This window comes from Carex rostrata, chromosome 21 (assembly GCF_964058835.1).
Source record: "Carex rostrata chromosome 21, lpCarRost1.2, whole genome shotgun sequence".
Lineage (NCBI taxonomy): Eukaryota > Viridiplantae > Streptophyta > Magnoliopsida > Poales > Cyperaceae > Carex > Carex rostrata.
In genome coordinates this window covers 1,436,539-1,453,952 of record NC_135938.1, presented here as the reverse complement: position 1 = coordinate 1,453,952, position 17,414 = coordinate 1,436,539, and the positions used below count along the sequence as shown (strand labels likewise).

Genomic DNA, 17,414 nt, shown 5'->3' with positions numbered 1-17,414 from the left:
ATAATCATGTAATAAATCTTTGAATAGTTAACGGTTTATCTCTGGTGGGCTCCACTTCTCGTCTCTAGCTCTGATGGTCGAACTGGTGGGACCCAGTGAATAGGAAAGGTTTTGATTAGTCAAAGATGGACCATTAAAAGACTTCCACGACAGCTACATTCTGACCAGACAGTCAACGGTCAACAAAATATTTTATTTGGTAATATAAAGACAGAAGAGTAAAGCTAATATACACTTAAGTGTACCGTACTCTTAAGTTTAAGCCGTTTGATTTCTTTAAAAATCGTGTAGATTTTTTAAAAGTCGTGATAGCACGACTTTTAAAGAAATCGAACGGCCTAAACTTAAGAGTACGGTACACTTAAGTGTATATTAGCTTTACTCAAGACAGAAATTATTGTGCAACCTTGTGGCAACAAAATATTTAAAAGTTGCATAAATCAAAACAATACTTGTGTAGGTATTCAACATGGAGACCTTTAACAAGCACCATCCTGTTCAGTTTATATATTACAAATTAAATGGTCCTGCCAAAAGAAAAAAACTATTCATCCTGTCAAAATAACAAGTTTGGAATATAAACAGAACCAAAGCACAACAGAACACTTGAAACTAAACACTAAACTCCAGATCACTCCAAACAATGGAGAAAGCATCCTCATCGATCATTAGCCGGTACGTCTCCAGACATTCCATTCCCACCTATTGGAGCTTTTGTGGCCACCATATCCCCCGCAAGGTCCTCCTCCATGGTGGACATGACAAGGAGTAGATCCACAGCGTCCTTCTATGTTGTTAACTGATCTGGGAGATCCTTTACGTCAGAGGGTAATATTAGAGATTTTTAAGTTATATATATAATTTTTGTATTAACAAATTTCACTATTAAATAAAAGATTAGAAGAGTGTTCTAATTATTAGTGCAAACAATAACTCTATTTCACTCTCTATCAGCGTAGGTCAAAGAAGAAATAGAGGGAGGGAGCCATGAAGAGATATGGGCCAAAGGACGATTTGGGCCTAAACCCAAAAAACCCAACAATTTCAAATAAACAAATACTAACGCACGCCTCCGTTGGGAACAAAATAATGCATCAAATAATGACAGAGGCCATATAAGTTATTAACAAAATAATGTACGAAAACGGATTATCACTAGTTTTTCTGGATCCTGGACCTATTTATCTTTACCCCAATGCCCTCTCATCTCACTTATTCTTTATTTATTCTTATTTAGACTTCTGTGTTAATTTTGGGCTGGGTTTTTTTATTTAGGTGGGTTCATTAATCTTTTCTTAAGGTTTTTGTAAGATTTTTGATAAAATATAATAAGGTTTATGAAGAGATACTTAAATAATATATTAGTAATGATGGGAGATAAACTCCGAAAAGATTCGGGAAGATATGGAAGAAAAATAATTCAGATAAAAAATAATACGAAATAAGGAAATAATTACGATTAGCATAGCCGTTATTAATTAAAACAGTCAACAAATTGAATTTGTGAGACATCTCGTTCGAATACTTTATACCAAGGTCACACGGTTTCAAAAAAGAGGAGGGTTCAAATGCACCCTATCTTTTTTCTCCGTTTTCAAAGTCTGAATAGTCAATCCGAACCGTTAGATGCGATCTATATATTAAGATGTGCTTGGAGACCAAATTTTATATTTTTTGGAATTTCTTTACTATTTATTAAGCCACTTTGAAAAATCGCTGATCCAATGGTCCAGAAAATGTAAAATCAGCGATTTTCCAAGTGGCTTAATAAATAGTAAACAAATTCCAAAAAATGTAAAATTTGGTCTCCAAGCACATCTTAATATATAGATCGCATCTAATGATTCGGATTGACTATTAGTACTTTGAAAACGGAGAAAAAGGATTTGAAATATATGGTGCATTTGGGTGCACAAAAATTTGGGTGCATTTGAACCCTCCTCTTCAAAAAATTAGAACATTGCCAAACAAAGGACTTTTTGAAAACAACATAATTTAGATTTTGAAAATCAAGCGTTGCACAATTATAACCAGAGATTAGATGCACTTTCAAACAATGATTTAGGCAAATATTTCAGAATAAGTCTGATGCCCATCAAAATTACTTCGATTCAATGGGTTTAATCACCGTCTAATATGCATTAGGATGTGTGCGCTTAGCATTAAAGTTTGTACGAGACTACTTAAATTTTCATGCGCACAGATTTTAATGCTGATCAAAGAGTGTTAGAGCTAATGTCTTTCGGACCTACTCTGATTTCTTAGACGAGACCTACCAAAGCGGACTTTTTACAGCACTCGAGTAAGTATACAAGGCCCGTAAATAATTTCAGATATTTTGCCATTGATTTTGGGCTAAGTCAGCCCAGTTATCATTTCAATAAATAGAACAGAAAAACTTTTTTCGTTAATGCTCATGTTTTATTTTGGTTATATGATTTATTAGAATGTTGAGACTTAGGGAGCGTTTGGTTTGCGTTATAGGTCATTCCAGGGAATAGAAGGATTCCATGGAATGTAATGCCAGGGAATGTCATTCCAAGGCATGTGTCATTCCCATGTTTGGTTCGCGCATGGCTATTGCTTCAATATTCCTTGGAATGAGTTATTCCCATGTTTGGTTCGCGCATCTATAGACATAATTTCACTATTTATTAATTATTAACTAAATAACGTTACGTTACCAAATTTTTTATGTATTGTTTAAAGATAAATTATAAATCAAATAAAATACATTTGAGATGACATGCCTATCACATTAACTATGTCTGTCTTTTCATACTACCTATTGTATGTTCTATATTTCTACAACATTATAATGGTTTCACAATTATTTACACATTTTTCTGGCAACTCTCTTTTCAAGTTTACATGGGCTGTTATACTGGTACTTTTTTCTGACAAGCTGTGAAATAAATATTTCGGACAAAACCTGAGTTTTTTTTTTTGCATTTCTGGACTGAAATGGCAAAATTTTGACAGACATGGACAATTAAATATAGAAAAAAAATATATATTGTAATTGAACTTCTGATACTGAATAAGAAGTGAACTAAGATATTCATATACAAGGAACAATATAAAATCCTCTAGTACGGCCGTACCAGTAACAAAGATGATGGTGGTCCATTGATATGTATCAAAATTGAAAAACTGTATGTTATTAGTTACAAAAATAATTATGACTTTTTGAAGTCCCTCAAATGAAGCAATGAACTATGAACAAGACAACAATATTAACACACATAAAGAATACATGTATATGAACATCGATGTTCTTGTTTCGTGCAGTAGAGTTGCTAAGTCATTGTAGTAGCCATTGGGGCAATTGAATTGCTTGAAGTTGCCTGATCGTTTATGTGGTAAGTGACCATAACATCACTTACATCAAACAGTATCAAGCCTCCTGCTCCAAAGAGATCGCACTCGCCAGAATTGCACAGCTCTATAAATCCCCTCAAAACCACCACTGCCAAAGCACTATCAGTTTTTCAAAAACATAAATATGAACTCATGAACCGTAAATAAGAATATTTGAGGAAAATCAAAATCAAAAGGTATTTGACAAAACAATCACAAGAAAACAAGATAGTCTTAATAAAGAAAAGTCTCAAGTTAAAAAAAAATCCTTAAAATAATAAATTTGGTGTAAAGCCAACTTCATTGTTGTTACTGGCACAAGGAACCAAACGAAATTGCTATTTACTTGAGCACTGGTATTCCCAAATCCATCAAACATCTCTTATGTTTACAACTAGGCTAAATTTAATCTAATGGCTTATTTACTCTTAATTATGCATATGAAGTTACTTTGATCCAATTAACATCCTCATTTCGACCCAGCAGTGATTTATACTCTGAAATAAGGAGGGGCTAAAATAAAATGTCCTCAAACTGGTACAGGGATCATACCAGTACTGAAACCCGGTACTGCAACTCCTCTATGGCAATATCATATCCTCTCAAAAAAAATAAGTTCTAAGAAAAATATAACTGAGATACCAACCCTTGAAATGGAGTTTTCAATTTTATCCTTGCCACCAACACGAATCAATACAGGTCCTAATTTGAGAAAATTTTTACTGAAAGAGGAGGGATAAGAAGGAGAGGAGGAACTAGGCAGATCGGTGATGGATTGAGGCGGACGGAGGCGGTGAAGAGAAAAGGCGGAGATGACGTCAGACTGGTGGCGACGTGGCTGAAATAGAGTGGAGAAAGGAGAGAAGGCGCCGGAGATCGACGCCATTGATGAGCTTGGGATGCCATCAGGTCTTGGAGAGAGACTGAGAAGGAGAAGAGGAAAAAAATTTCACTGAAAGAAAAGGAAAAATCGCACGTTGGGCTGTATGTCCATCGAGCGGGCATCGAAGAATTCCGCGTTTTTTTCGGCTATCGCGATAGCCACAAATCAGGCCATCGGCATAGCCAGGAATCACCGATTCCCATGGCTATTTCCTCGTTGATTTTGCCAAACGCGGACATCGCTTTCCAAGGAATTAGAATGCCAAGGAATCCCTGTCTAAAAGTACGAACCAAACGCCCCCTTAGAGAGAACCTTTTGGTGGATTTACACCGAAAATTTTTAAACTTACCATCTTTAAGAAAAGAAGATAAACCAAATAAGTTATACTGTTTTTGAAAATTTCCATATTTATCAAGGTTCTAAATAGTGCGCTATAGCTCTGTTATAGCGTTTTCGGATCATAAAAGCTATGACGCTATCAGCGCTATTCCACACTATAGTGCTGCTATTTGAGTATAACGCTGTTTTTTTAGCCAGTCCGCTATGATACGATAAACGCTATTTAAATCTTTGATATTTATCATTTCTGCAGTTCTAAACTGGGGTACTCGCATAGTGGTTAGTGTCATATTAAATGCACTCCTACTGCTAATATCGCAATTTAAAACTGCAAACATGGTATAATCCGATTTTCCAAAAAATGTGGTTAACAAATTGGGGTGTTGATAAAACAAAAAAGAGAATAAAAATAGTAAAGATCAAAATTTGAAAGAAAGTTCAAAAAGCAAAAAAAGAAAAAAAAAAATCAAATAACAAGGTCTGTATCTTCCTTTAGAAATAGTGCCTAAAGTATCGGTTTTATTTATTTGTTTATAAAACACCGTTTTTGTGGTGTTTTATTGAATTCAAATAAGTACAGTACAGTTTCTATATAAACATTAAACGAACTGCGACAATTTAGGCTAAAACCATATCATAAAGCAAACTACCAAACGATTGTAACAACAGTTCGCAAAACACACACAAGAGATAAGTAAATCTAAATATCTTCGATCGAAATAGTGCTTCCAATGATTCAATGAAGATATAAGTCAATCTAAATATCTTCAAAATAGTGCTTCCAATGATTCAGTATTAATTTCCAGTTTGAAATAAATTTGACACTAGTGATCATGAAAGGAAACAATCATTGGTCTAAAAAAAATCACATTTCAAATCATAGCAGTTAATTGGATGAGTTTTAAAACTGGGGCATCAAAAGAGAAAATAAATATGCTGTTATTCAAAAGGAATAATAGAAACCTGTTATTCTGATCTAACTGTTCATTTTTTTTCATGCGCGTCTCGTAAGAAAGAAATTTTTTATATATCAGAATAACAGGTTACTGTTATTCCTTTGGATTAACAACAGGTTTATTTTCATAAAAAAGGCCAAGTTTTAAAATGAATTTGACTTCAGTAGTTATATAATTATTTCATATTCATTTTAGTCTTGGTTGTGAGATAATGAGTGGGTCTATGATACTATGCATATTACGATTTGGCACCGTGTTACGGCTCTATATTCAAGTTTTCCTAACGGTCGATCCGAACCGTTCATCTTGTTCTCCATATTAATATGTGTTTGGAGACCAAATTTTATATTTTTTGAAATTTTTTTACTATTTTTTTAGATTTATTGAAAATCACTGTTTTTGGATGGTTAAGAATTTTCAGATCAAGTGATTTTCTAAATATCTAAAAAAATAGTAAAAAAAATTGAAAAAATGTAAAATTTGGTCTCCAAACACATATTAATATGGAGAACAAGACGAACAGTTCGGATCGACCATTAGGATTTGCAAACTCAAATATAGAGCCCTAGCACGGTAACAACCCATGATATGCATAGTACCATAGACTCACTCAATGATAATATAATCCGGTCTCCAATTTAATTGTTTTTTCGCTGGTGATGGTGCTACAATAACGCTATTTTATTTCTTTTTTATCTTCATTTCTTCACTCTCCATTCTTTTTCATTGAAGACTTTAGCCCGTGAATATAATATGTTTTTAGTTTCCATTAAATTGGTTTTAGTCATTGTTTCAAGATAATAACAAGACATTATTTTGTATCTTAAAGTGTATAAGTCAATGATCCGACAATTATATTCGCAGATTATTTGTTCTGTATTCGTATCTGTTTAAAGCGGATATGATTTTAAATTTTGATATCCGTTTACTATCCGTATCTGTATCTATATTAGCTCATTGAAAGGCGAATACGGATATAGTATTAACATTATCCGCTCCGTTTACACCCCTCAGCCACTGCTAACCACTAAAAAAAGAAAAGAAAAAAGAAATAGTAAAATAAAATAAGTTAAGAACCTGATATTATAGTATCTAAATGGGAGAAATGATAAAAATATATATATATATATAGAGTAAAGCTAGCGTGTGACGTGCTCACCAAGAAAGTTTGGTGAGCATAACTCCAAAAGTATATCGGATCGACGTCAAATGTCAAATCCAAACCATTGAAATCCATGTACTTCATGAGTGATGCATATACATGCAAAATTTTGAAAGTTTCGAGTTTATTTGCTATACGGTCAAGTGGTCAAAGAAATGAACATTTTATTATAAGTTATTTTATATATTCAATTTTTATTATTTCTTTGACCACTTGACCGTGTAGCAAATAAACTCGAAACTTTCAAAATTTTGCATGTATATGCATCACTCATGAAGTACATGGATTTCAACGGTTTGGATTTGACATTTGACGTCGATCCGATATATTTTTGGAGTTATGCTCACCAAACTTTCTTGGTGAGCATGTCACACGCTAGCTTTACTCTATATATATATATATATATATATAGAGTTAGACTGGGGTGCTATGGATAGCATAGAGGCCTCTATGCTACGGCTCAATATTCGAGTTTTCAAAATCCAAACGGTCGATCCGAACCGTTCATCTTATTCTCCATATTAATATCTGCTTGGAGACCAAATTTTACATTTTTCTGAATTTTTTTACTATTTATTAAGTATTTTACAAAATTGTTGATCCAACGGTGACTGCACAAAACAGTAAAACCGTTGGATTAGCGATTTTCAAAGTGGCTTAATAAATAGTAAAAAAATTCAGAAAATTATAAAATTTGGTCTCCAACCAGATATTAATATGGAGAATAAGATGAACGGTTCGGATCGACCTCTATGCTATCCATAGCACCCCAGCCTAACTCTCTATATATATATATATTGCACAGTAAGACTAATTGCAGTTTGGTTGAATTAAATTGAATAAGAATTAAGGATCTTTTAATAATCACTTATAATTAATTAAACCCTTATTAATATATATGGTACTAGTTGCACGAGTCTCCTGTGAACAGAATTAGTTTTGAGCATTCTCAGTATCTTTTACCAGTGATCGATTAATAGCAGTGGTCCCTGGTTCCACACAACACTGGTCCACTTGATCAGTCGCGTGAGTGCTATTAACTATTAACTATTTTATTTATTTTATTCTCTTCTAAATTCACAGAAGAAACAACCTTTGATAGCGCAATTTGTGAATTCTTCCAATTCAAGTAGAACAAAAATAGACAAGGTTTCCCCATTCGCCGTCCAATCCTTGGATGAACGGCCGAGATTGTCCGAATCCCTACACGTGCTCACCCAGTGGAGAAGTGAAGCGTGGGAATTACAAACACTCTCCTCTCGCCATCGCCTTTCGTTATTCAAATAACACCGCCACGTGACGGTTCGTGCGCCGTCAATTTTGGCAATCACACACGTGGCATTATCTGATGCCGTTGCTTTTTCTTCCCGCTACCGAGCTTGCCTCCGTGGCGGTGTGCTGAGGTGGTCCTGGCCTACGCCGGCCTATCCTCACTTCTTTTGGGTTAAATGACGGTATTAACCTTGAGGCTTGAATCAATTTTTGAGGAATATATCACAAATCATGAGAAAAATCAGAACATTTGGACTGGATATAATTGGATATAAATAAGTACATAATGTCATAATCCGATGTGACTTGGCGAGAGATGGTAGTTAAAATCTCTAGTCATTAGTCACAAAGTTGCCGAATTGTTGATTCTTAATGGGGAATTGTGGTTAGATTTTGACGGAATAATATAATTTTTTTAACTTTAAGTAGCAAAATTGTAACTATTGGTTAAAACTTGGAAAGTTAATCCAGATTTTTTTTGGTCATTTTTCTTTTTAATACAAGCACATGCAAGTGTACTTGCATATAAAGGATTACTATTCAATATTCCCAAATTCATGAAGATTTTTTTATATATTATACTTAAGAATCTGTATATATTTTTATTTAAACCGTTCAACATAATATCTATATCAAAATGTGTTTGGAGATCAAATTTTACATTTTATTGAATAATTTTACTATTTATTAAGTATTTTACAAAACTGATATTTTTCATTGGTATATAATTATTTAAAAACACTAGTTTTGTAAAATACTTAATAAATAGTAAACAATTTAAAAAAAAATTATCTCCAAACATATTTTAATATGAATATCATGTTGAACAGTTTGAATCAGTTATTTAAAATTTTTAAATATCAAAACTAAATTATTATAAGATATTGTAACTTACAAATATTGTACCTCCTCAAAATATAATTATTGGTTAAAACTTGAAAAGTTAATCCAATATTTTTGGCCATTTTTTTTTAATACAAGCACATGCAAGTGTACTTAGCTTATAAAGGATCACTTTCGAGATTCCCGAATTCATGATTTTATATATTATACTAAAGAATCCGTATGTGTTTTCATAGTCACAAATCACAATTACAACACACAACTTGAACTGTTTTATTTAAACCACTTGGATGGAAGGATGAAATACATATACACATGCACTGGCGGACTCAAAAAGTGTCAGGCTAGACACTTGTTTATCTCTAATTTCGAATTTTTTTTTAAATCCAGTGGTATTTTATACTTGTGTCTATCTCTAGATGAATATAATATCTGCCTCTGAAATTAATGTATGGTCTAGTAGAAGAAAATTTTGTGAAAATGTAAGTCAACTCATATTGATTAGTTATTTCACTTAGAAGAATCGTTGATTTATTAGAAGAAAAAAGAGATCCGCTGCTAAGGATATAAATATGTACTGTGCCGTGACGAAACCGTATCATGCTGTGATGTATCCGGTCGTACTATTACTTTTTTAGATTCCTATCTACTAATCCGCTCCAATTCATCATGAGAAAAAAAAATTATACTCTTATCAATATTTTGTGAAAAATTATACTTCCATTAATAGATATCTTAGGCAAATCCTATTAATATTCCCGTGAAAAATCACGCTGTCAGTGATAGCTCACACGGTGCGACTTGTTCATTAACTCACAGAAAATCTGAATTTCTCAAGAAGAACTTGATCTGCCACGTGGTCAAAGTCTGCAGGATGAGTAAACGGGCCACGCCGAATCTCATAAGGCTGACTGTGGGGCCCATCCGACCGAACCCTGCTACCATGGCGCATAGCCCGGTCACTCTGGGCCCATCCGAGGCGGCCTTAGGATACGAATTTACCATCCTACCCATAGCTTAGCCAGCTGCTGACGTCCACATCTATAGTTAGTTACATGGTTGACAACGAACAGTTCTCACTGTTCTGACGGCTATCTCAAATAATGGAGAGATCACAGCAAATCAGAGCCGTTGAGTACCCATCAGGAATCTACAATAAGGGTAATTTCGTCCTTTTACCAACCCTGTACTGAGAACCACGTCAGCTTGACTGCCAGCTGGACGGAGCAAGCCGGGGCATTGATGTAAATTCACACAGGATAAGATCAACAAAGTGCGATCTCTTGTCTTAAAAATTCCCACTATCTCGTCTGCTATCTTTACTTTCCTCTCTGTGATCTTTTTCAATTGCTCACCTGTTCTCTCTCCTTCTTCCCTCCTTTTTTTCCCGCCATTGATCCAACCCCTTGGCCAAGACTAAACTTTAACCCGCCAAAACTAGAAGTATCAAGGGTTGTAACGCCGAGTTTTACAAAATTTCGCATGAAACCTCGGATTATCTTGTAGCAATAATTCTGTAAGCTCTGGTGCGATGAAATCACTTGAAATCAGACACCAGAGCCAGTGCCAAGGGGCTTCGAAGGTGAAGTTCTCAGAACACGTTACAAGCACTTGTAGATCCTTTGCTGACACCACAAGATTGGGTAAAACAGTGCGCATCCGCTTTGCTGATCCTGATGCAACCGACTGTTCGTCATGCGACGAAGAAAGCTCCTTTGATCGCCGTCACGCTAGGCACCATGTGCATGAGATCAGTATCAAGATTCCTGCACCTACACCTGTACCCGCACTGGTGAGGCACAAGCCAGTAAGGAAGGCATCAATAAGAGAGCTCAATTCGGGTTCAAGGGATAGGTTTCGTGGGGTGCGAAGACGTCCGTGGGGCCGGTGGGCTGCTGAGATCCGAGACCCGTTAAGGAGAAAGCGGGTCTGGCTTGGTACATTCGACACAGCTGAACAAGCTGCAGCTGAGTATGACAAAGCTGCTATTGCTTTAAAGGGTTCAAAGGCCGTTACAAATTTTTCGACCCGTAACCCACCGGAACCAAAACCAAGACCTGTTTCAAAACCTGATCCGCTTTATCGTTTTGACTCTCCAGTTTCTGTTCTCAGTTACAAAGAGGAAGAGATGCTCTCGGAGTTCGGCTTTGGGTGCGGTTTTGGTGATGTGGATGCTTTTGGTCTCAGTGTCGACTTTTTCTCACCTTTGGATCTGACGGATCTCAACTGCGCACCGTTGGATCTGAAGATGGAGCTTGGCGACGTTGATGCAGACGTGTTCTCTTCTATGGGAGTGAATGACTGAAATGCCCTTTGACACTTTGGAAAGGCGGGAGTTTGTACGGATTGTTTAATGATACAATGCTTACTGTTTAGCTAGTTAATGCTTAGCTTTGTATGGTGTGGTGTCACGCGCGACTCCTTTAAGAGGGGCGTGCCTTAAATTCTCCGACTCGTTTTTAAGATCTCTATGTAAATAATTAATATTATAGGCTGTCTCTAATGTCTCCTCTTCTAAAAAACTTGTGTATTTTAAGAAGTTTGGAATGCGTATCTAAAAGATCAAGAATTAAAGCGAGTTATGGAAAAATAAAAATGTATGAAATTAACAGCGAGTAGATATTGTATTTGTTTCTGAAAAGGAGCCGAACAGAGTAAATAAAAATAATTACTTTTCGGTACTTTTCGGTACCTGTTGTTGAGATCCACGCAAGTAAAGTGGAAATGAAGCAAGTTATAATTTGCCTATATATAAAAGCATAGTAAAGTCGGAATGGTTGGAAATTCAAGTCACATGGTCAGACTGGTCAAGAAAAGGAATATTATTCGAACATATCACGCCAATTTATGCAACGGGACCCACCCATACTTCACGGATTCCTCTTGAGGTGTCTTTATTTGAAGTCCCTATCCCCCCCACCCCAGGTACCTGAGATGCAATTAATAAAAATGGACGGTCCAGATTAATTCCATCCAGGCTAAACTCAATCCTCAATCCAGTAGCTGTTGAGGCTATGGGGATCTGCTTTGAAATTCGTGCCAAGTGAAATGAATGGTACAGATTCACCACTTACACCTCAGGTACCTGGGGTGATGCGGATTCCTTTATTTGATCTCTTTCTTTAATGATCCGAATTAGGTCCAGAGCCACATTAAACGTATCTTGCAAAAGAAAAGCCCATTAGCATCTTATTGGACCTTAGACACTCTGTGCAAAGGCCCAATATGACCCAGTAGTTATTTCGGGTATTTGAGCCCAATTAGAAGACCGGGTTCGGAATATCTCTTTTCAACAAACACGAGCTTCGGTCAGAGAAGGTATTCTCATGGCGGTCGCTTCCTTCTCTTCATCCTTCACTATCTCGCCGTCTCCACCAATCCGCCCCGCTAACCGGGTTTCGATCCAAACCCGATTGCGCAGCATCCCGAGAGCGACGGTCACCATCGATTCCGGCTCCTCAGGCGGTGTCGCAGCGGGGACGCCGAAGGTTTTGCTGGAAGTAAGGGGCCTCAAGGCGGTCGTGAAGGAGAACGGGAAGGAGCTTCTCCATGGAGTCGATATCACTATCCATGAAGGCGAGGTATATTCTTCTTCTTTGGTGTTTTCCACTGATTTCATATGTCAGCATGAAATCTTAGGTTCTAATGGAATTATTAGGGAAATCTATTGGAAGTTACAGAGAGAATAGCTAGTATATAGACTGAGAGGCGTTTGAACTTGATTGTTTTTGTTTGAATTGAGTAATTTGAATAGAAAGGCAAGGTCTGCAGATTATTAACCTTTTCAGTTGTACTGTTAGAGAACATAGTAGCCCTGCTTCTTCTTTTCATTTTTGTAAATTTCATGATTTTGTAACAGGTTCATGCAATTATGGGGAAGAATGGATCAGGGAAAAGCACATTTTCTAAGGTGACTGATTTTCTAAACTCATGCTTTTACTGTTTGTAAATGCTCTTGAAAATCTTAAGTCCAAAATATTAGTCCTGGATTTGATGGTTTAGTATCTGTGTAACAGTGTAAGTGTATTCGAACAAATTTCCAGATAGTGCATCTTATTTAATGTAAATCCATCTTCGCATTGAGATTCTGTAAATTGAATTTAATGAGAATTAGGTGAGCCTTTTGGCAGGGGTTATTGGTTAACAAAACATTCTTAGTCCTGTATGTTGGTAAAATAAAATAAAATAAATCACATAAAAGCCCTTGATAAAGTGGAAATTCATAAGCAAAACATTCAATGCTTTTTGCTTGTCATAGTTAAAGGACCTTGATACTGGTATGTACCTTCTTATACCGACCTATGCCAACCAGGTTAGAGCAAGTCCCCTTTGTCTCAGGAAGGGATTTTGTTCCTAGTGAAGTATGTACAAGCTGAAATTTAAGGACGTTACTATTCTTTTTATTAAAAAAATGGTGCTGTGAATATGTGTCACTAGTTCCTCAAGCTCTCCGGCAAATTTCTGAGCTTTGAACACCATTTTTTGGTTTCAGGTTCTTGTTGGACATCCTGATTATGAAGTAACAGACGGCAGCGTCATATACAAAGGAGAGAATTTATTAGAAAAGGAGCCTGAGGAAAGATCACATGCTGGTATTTTCATGAGCTTTCAATCACCCATTGAAATACCTGGTGTGAGCAATTTTGAGTTCATGCTTATGGCACTCAATGCTCGTCGTGAGAAAAACGGATTGAAACCCATAGAACCTCTTGAGGTACATTAAGTGTTTTGTTGACTTGTATTTTTTTTTTCTTTTTGAAAAATTACATTATAGTAATGAAGAATTAGGGTCTGTCCAAGTGACTACTCTGCTCAGCAAAAATGCCTGTTGATGAAGATAAAAGTTTGCAAAGATAAAACTAAAATTATATGGTTTCAAACCTTTTCTTGTTGTAGCATTATTATCGAGTTGTTATAGAGTTTGAAGGCTGATATTATCTTTTTTATTTATTTTTATAATGAGCGTTAATTTTAAACAAGTAACCCAATAATATTTTCCTTATTTGCAATTGCTTCAACAATTGCCAAGCCCATAGGCTTTTTTGCTTTGGGTTGAACCCTCATGAAAATTAATTACCTTATTTTTCCTTTTAATTCCCTGCCAGTTCTATGGTTACTTGGGTCCAAAGCTTGCTGCCCTGAAAATGGAACCGACTTTCCTGGATAGAAATGTTAATGAAGGTTTCAGCGGAGGCGAGAAGAAACGCAATGAAATTTTACAACTAGCTGTAAGGAATTTGTTACATTTAAAATTTTGAGATCTAGCCACTTGTTGTTGGAACTACCATTCTTTATCTTGTGCTGAGATTTAGACTTGTTGATGTAACTGGCAGGCTAGCTTCTTATCCTAAAAGTATTTATTACCACAAAGACAGATCACCTTATTTACAATACATTTGTCTGACGCGATGTGCTTTTCTTGATGTTCCTTTTGGACCTATGATGGTCATACACAATTTGAGCAGCATGCCTTTGATTTTACATAATAAGATTTTGAGACACTAACCAGGCCTTTTTTGCTTTCGAATGAGATTACCATTTGATGTTTCATGTTTTCTTTCTTTTCTCTACTTAAAATTTAGGTTCTTGAGGCTGATTTGGCTATTTTAGATGAAGTTGATTCGGGCTTAGATGTGGATGCACTTCAAGACGTGGCCAGTGCAGTTAATGGCCTATTAAAACCAAACAATTCTATTCTAATGATCACACATTATCAGCGCCTCCTGGAAATAATCCAGCCTAGTTTTGTGCATATAATGGTAAGACTTTTCAATTAGATTATTTAAATCATGCATTGTACATATAAATAATAGGGTAAATTTCCTCAAAGGTCGTAACTGCACTCATTCCAAAAATTAGTCAATCAACCTTAACTCATCCCTTGTGAAGTATTGAAGTTTCTGTTATTTTGTCCAAGGAAGGCCCACTATCTCTCTTATACCCAATAGCAAACATAATAAAAGATCATTTTCATTTCTATCTTCTATAAAATCCATTCAATACCCTTTTTCTTGTTGTTCAGTCAATAATACAGTAGTACAAATTATTTGAAATGGAGCGGGAAAGATGTTAGGTAATGAGAATTTGGGAGGGGGAAACAGAGTGGAATGGTCATGTTGTTTGTTTTGAAGGTAAGGAGACTGGCTTACATGATTCTATATTAACATTGAGTGGGAATTTGTGAGATGAAAAATTTATCTTAGTTATCACGAGAGAAATTGACCTATTTGATAAGCAGCTATTACTGATTGTGTCCTTTTGGCAACACAGGAGGGGGGTAAAATTGTCAGGACCGGTGATAGTTCTCTAGCAAAACAGCTTGATGAGGAGGGATATAAAGCCATCTCGACTGTATAGTCTTTTTCAGAATAGCTTGTTGGCATTTCTTGTAATGATTTACAATTTTGGATTCCTGTTTCTGGTTCTCATGTATAGAGAGGAATAATTTATGGTCAATTTAAATTAAATATATTGAATTATGTTGATTGCCAATTTTGTAATGCGAAACAATTTAAATTAGATGTTTTTATTCCATATTATTGTTGTCATGATTATTTATCAGCGGAATATGTCTGAAGAAGTTTTCATTTTACTTTTAGCAGTAATGTTATCTTCTTCTTATTATTATATTGTGAACTCTAAGCCATATAAACATCACTGGCTACTGTTATCTGATCACAATAGTAATATTGCAATCTTCATTTGTGAAGGCTCTATATAAGTTATATTTTACTCAGATTCTGTAAACCTCTTTTTACCTGCTCCAATTTAAAAACTCAAAATGTGTAACAAAAATGAGCAGCATGCGCTGGTGTCTTGCATCCCTTTTTGTTCCTACTTGCTATCCTTTTAGGAAGATATTCAGAAGCAAAAAAAAAAAACAAGAGTCAGAATTCAAATTGAGAATCAAAAGAGTAAATATATATTTGATGAGGAGGGATTTAATTACACTCTTTTTTTGTGACACTGAATTACACTCTTCATTTTCGAAGTTTTCAAATTTCAAACAGTCGATTCAAACCGTTCAACATAATGGATATGTTAAAATGTGCTTGCAGATCAAATTTTACATTTTTTGGAATTTTTTTACTATTTATTAATTATTTAACAAAATTGGTATATTCATGCCGTTGAATTTTTGTACCCATCTTAATAAATAGTAAAAAAATTCAGAAAAATGTAAAATTTGATCTGCAAGCACATTTTAACATATCCATCAAGTTGAACGGTTTGGATCGACTGTTTGAACTATGTAATCCGATGTCACCAAAAAAGAGTGTAAATTTTCCTTGCCTAACCAGTTTTGTTGCGAATTGTTATCAAATTGTATGGTTCGTATGAACTATGGCATGATACTGGTATTATTGCGAATGTGTTATTTTGATAATAATGAGCGAGATGTTTCCCTTCAATCATTGAACGCTTCCTGAGTTCCTGTGCTGTGCTGGAGGTGGAGTTGACTTATTGTGAGTTAATGTGAAGGAAATTACTAAATCCATTTTTATAAATTATGTATTTGTACAACATTTGGATGGTACTTTAAAAATAGCAGGGATAAACATATAACATTTTTATTTACATAACCACTAAATTCGTGTCATATCATCAATATTCGGTTTGTCGAATTTGTAATGTGAGTAATGCGATAGAGATCATAGTGCTTACGTAGAAGTAGAATTAACAAATGCGAGTATGTGATTAACATCATAGTCACAAGATTCGTGAATAATTCATTTTTTTGGTGATGCTAAACCGAATGTCGAATTATTCGGTTGACCGAACTTTGATCAAATTAAATTCTCTGAATTTTGCGTTTTTTTTCTAGAAATTTATGAATTATTTGCAAATTTTTCTCAGAATATTTTTTTTTGCTCTCTTGCAGGATTGAGATCTCTAGTCCGGATAATTCCGAATCATTCCCGAATTATACCCGAATGATTTCCGAATGACGAACTTTTGACCTCGCCGAACCGAATCTGAATAATTCATTTGTCACTATGATTGACACTCACCGATGATGTTTCTTTTTCTCTGAAAAAAAAAAGAAAAAGAAAAAAAGAGGATGGGAGACTGATGGCAGATGCAGATGCTGGTGAGTTTGAATTCGTATCCTCAGTTAACTAATATTTTGAGTTAAGATCTGGATTGTCCGATTTAGATCCGTTAATGTTAATGTGTTATAGATGTGGGCTGAATTGGCCTGAATTCTGATCGTACTGCCCGAAAATTAACTCAAATGGTACATTAACACAGAGGATGCAGATTCGGTGTATTTGAATTTTTAGGGCCACCTAGAAACAGCACAATGAATCAAGTTGATATCGCGGAGGCATAGTGGGGGGCAGTCGCCACCCCTCGATTTCAAGTTTTAGTAGTGATTTATTGGTACCGATTGACTTTGCTCTTTCTTGAAAATTTTTTCACCCCCTCTGAATGTTTGATTTGTAATTCGAGTTAAATTATAAGTTAAAGTATTGAAAAATATAAGTCAAAACATTGTTTTTTTTTATCAAATACCCAATTAGTTAATGAGTTTAAATCCGATAAGCTAGTTAAACCCGATTCGATATTTTTTTGTCCCTCTCTGACGAAAATCATG

The 17,414-nt window shown here is 35.3% G+C and overlaps 2 protein-coding genes and 1 long non-coding RNA gene across 3 annotated transcripts; 2 read left to right on the top strand and 1 right to left on the bottom strand.

Moving 5' to 3' along the window:
- Nucleotides 1-3,043: 3,043 nt before the first annotated feature.
- Nucleotides 3,044-4,554, bottom strand: LOC144573457 (uncharacterized). The gene is made up of 2 exons (XR_013517980.1): nt 4,007-4,554; nt 3,044-3,480 (listed from the first exon to the last, which is right to left on the bottom strand). It is a non-coding gene; the product is annotated as an uncharacterized LOC144573457 (long non-coding RNA).
- A 5,145-nt stretch (nt 4,555-9,699) lies between these two features.
- On the top strand, nt 9,700-11,411 carry LOC144573500 (pathogenesis-related genes transcriptional activator PTI6-like). Its single transcript, XM_078323280.1, has one exon. It carries the CDS (start codon nt 10,347-10,349, stop codon nt 11,118-11,120), a length of 774 nt encoding a protein of 257 aa, XP_078179406.1. The 5' UTR covers nt 9,700-10,346; the 3' UTR covers nt 11,121-11,411.
- Nucleotides 11,412-12,096: 685 nt separating this feature from the next.
- On the top strand, nt 12,097-15,349 carry NAP7 (non-intrinsic ABC protein 7). The gene is made up of 6 exons (XM_078322880.1): nt 12,097-12,396; nt 12,675-12,725; nt 13,308-13,529; nt 13,921-14,043; nt 14,398-14,574; nt 15,086-15,349. The coding sequence occupies exons 1-6, from the start codon at nt 12,142-12,144 to the stop codon at nt 15,170-15,172; spliced, it is 915 nt and encodes a 304-aa protein (XP_078179006.1). The 5' UTR covers nt 12,097-12,141; the 3' UTR covers nt 15,173-15,349.
- Nucleotides 15,350-17,414: the final 2,065 nt, after the last annotated feature.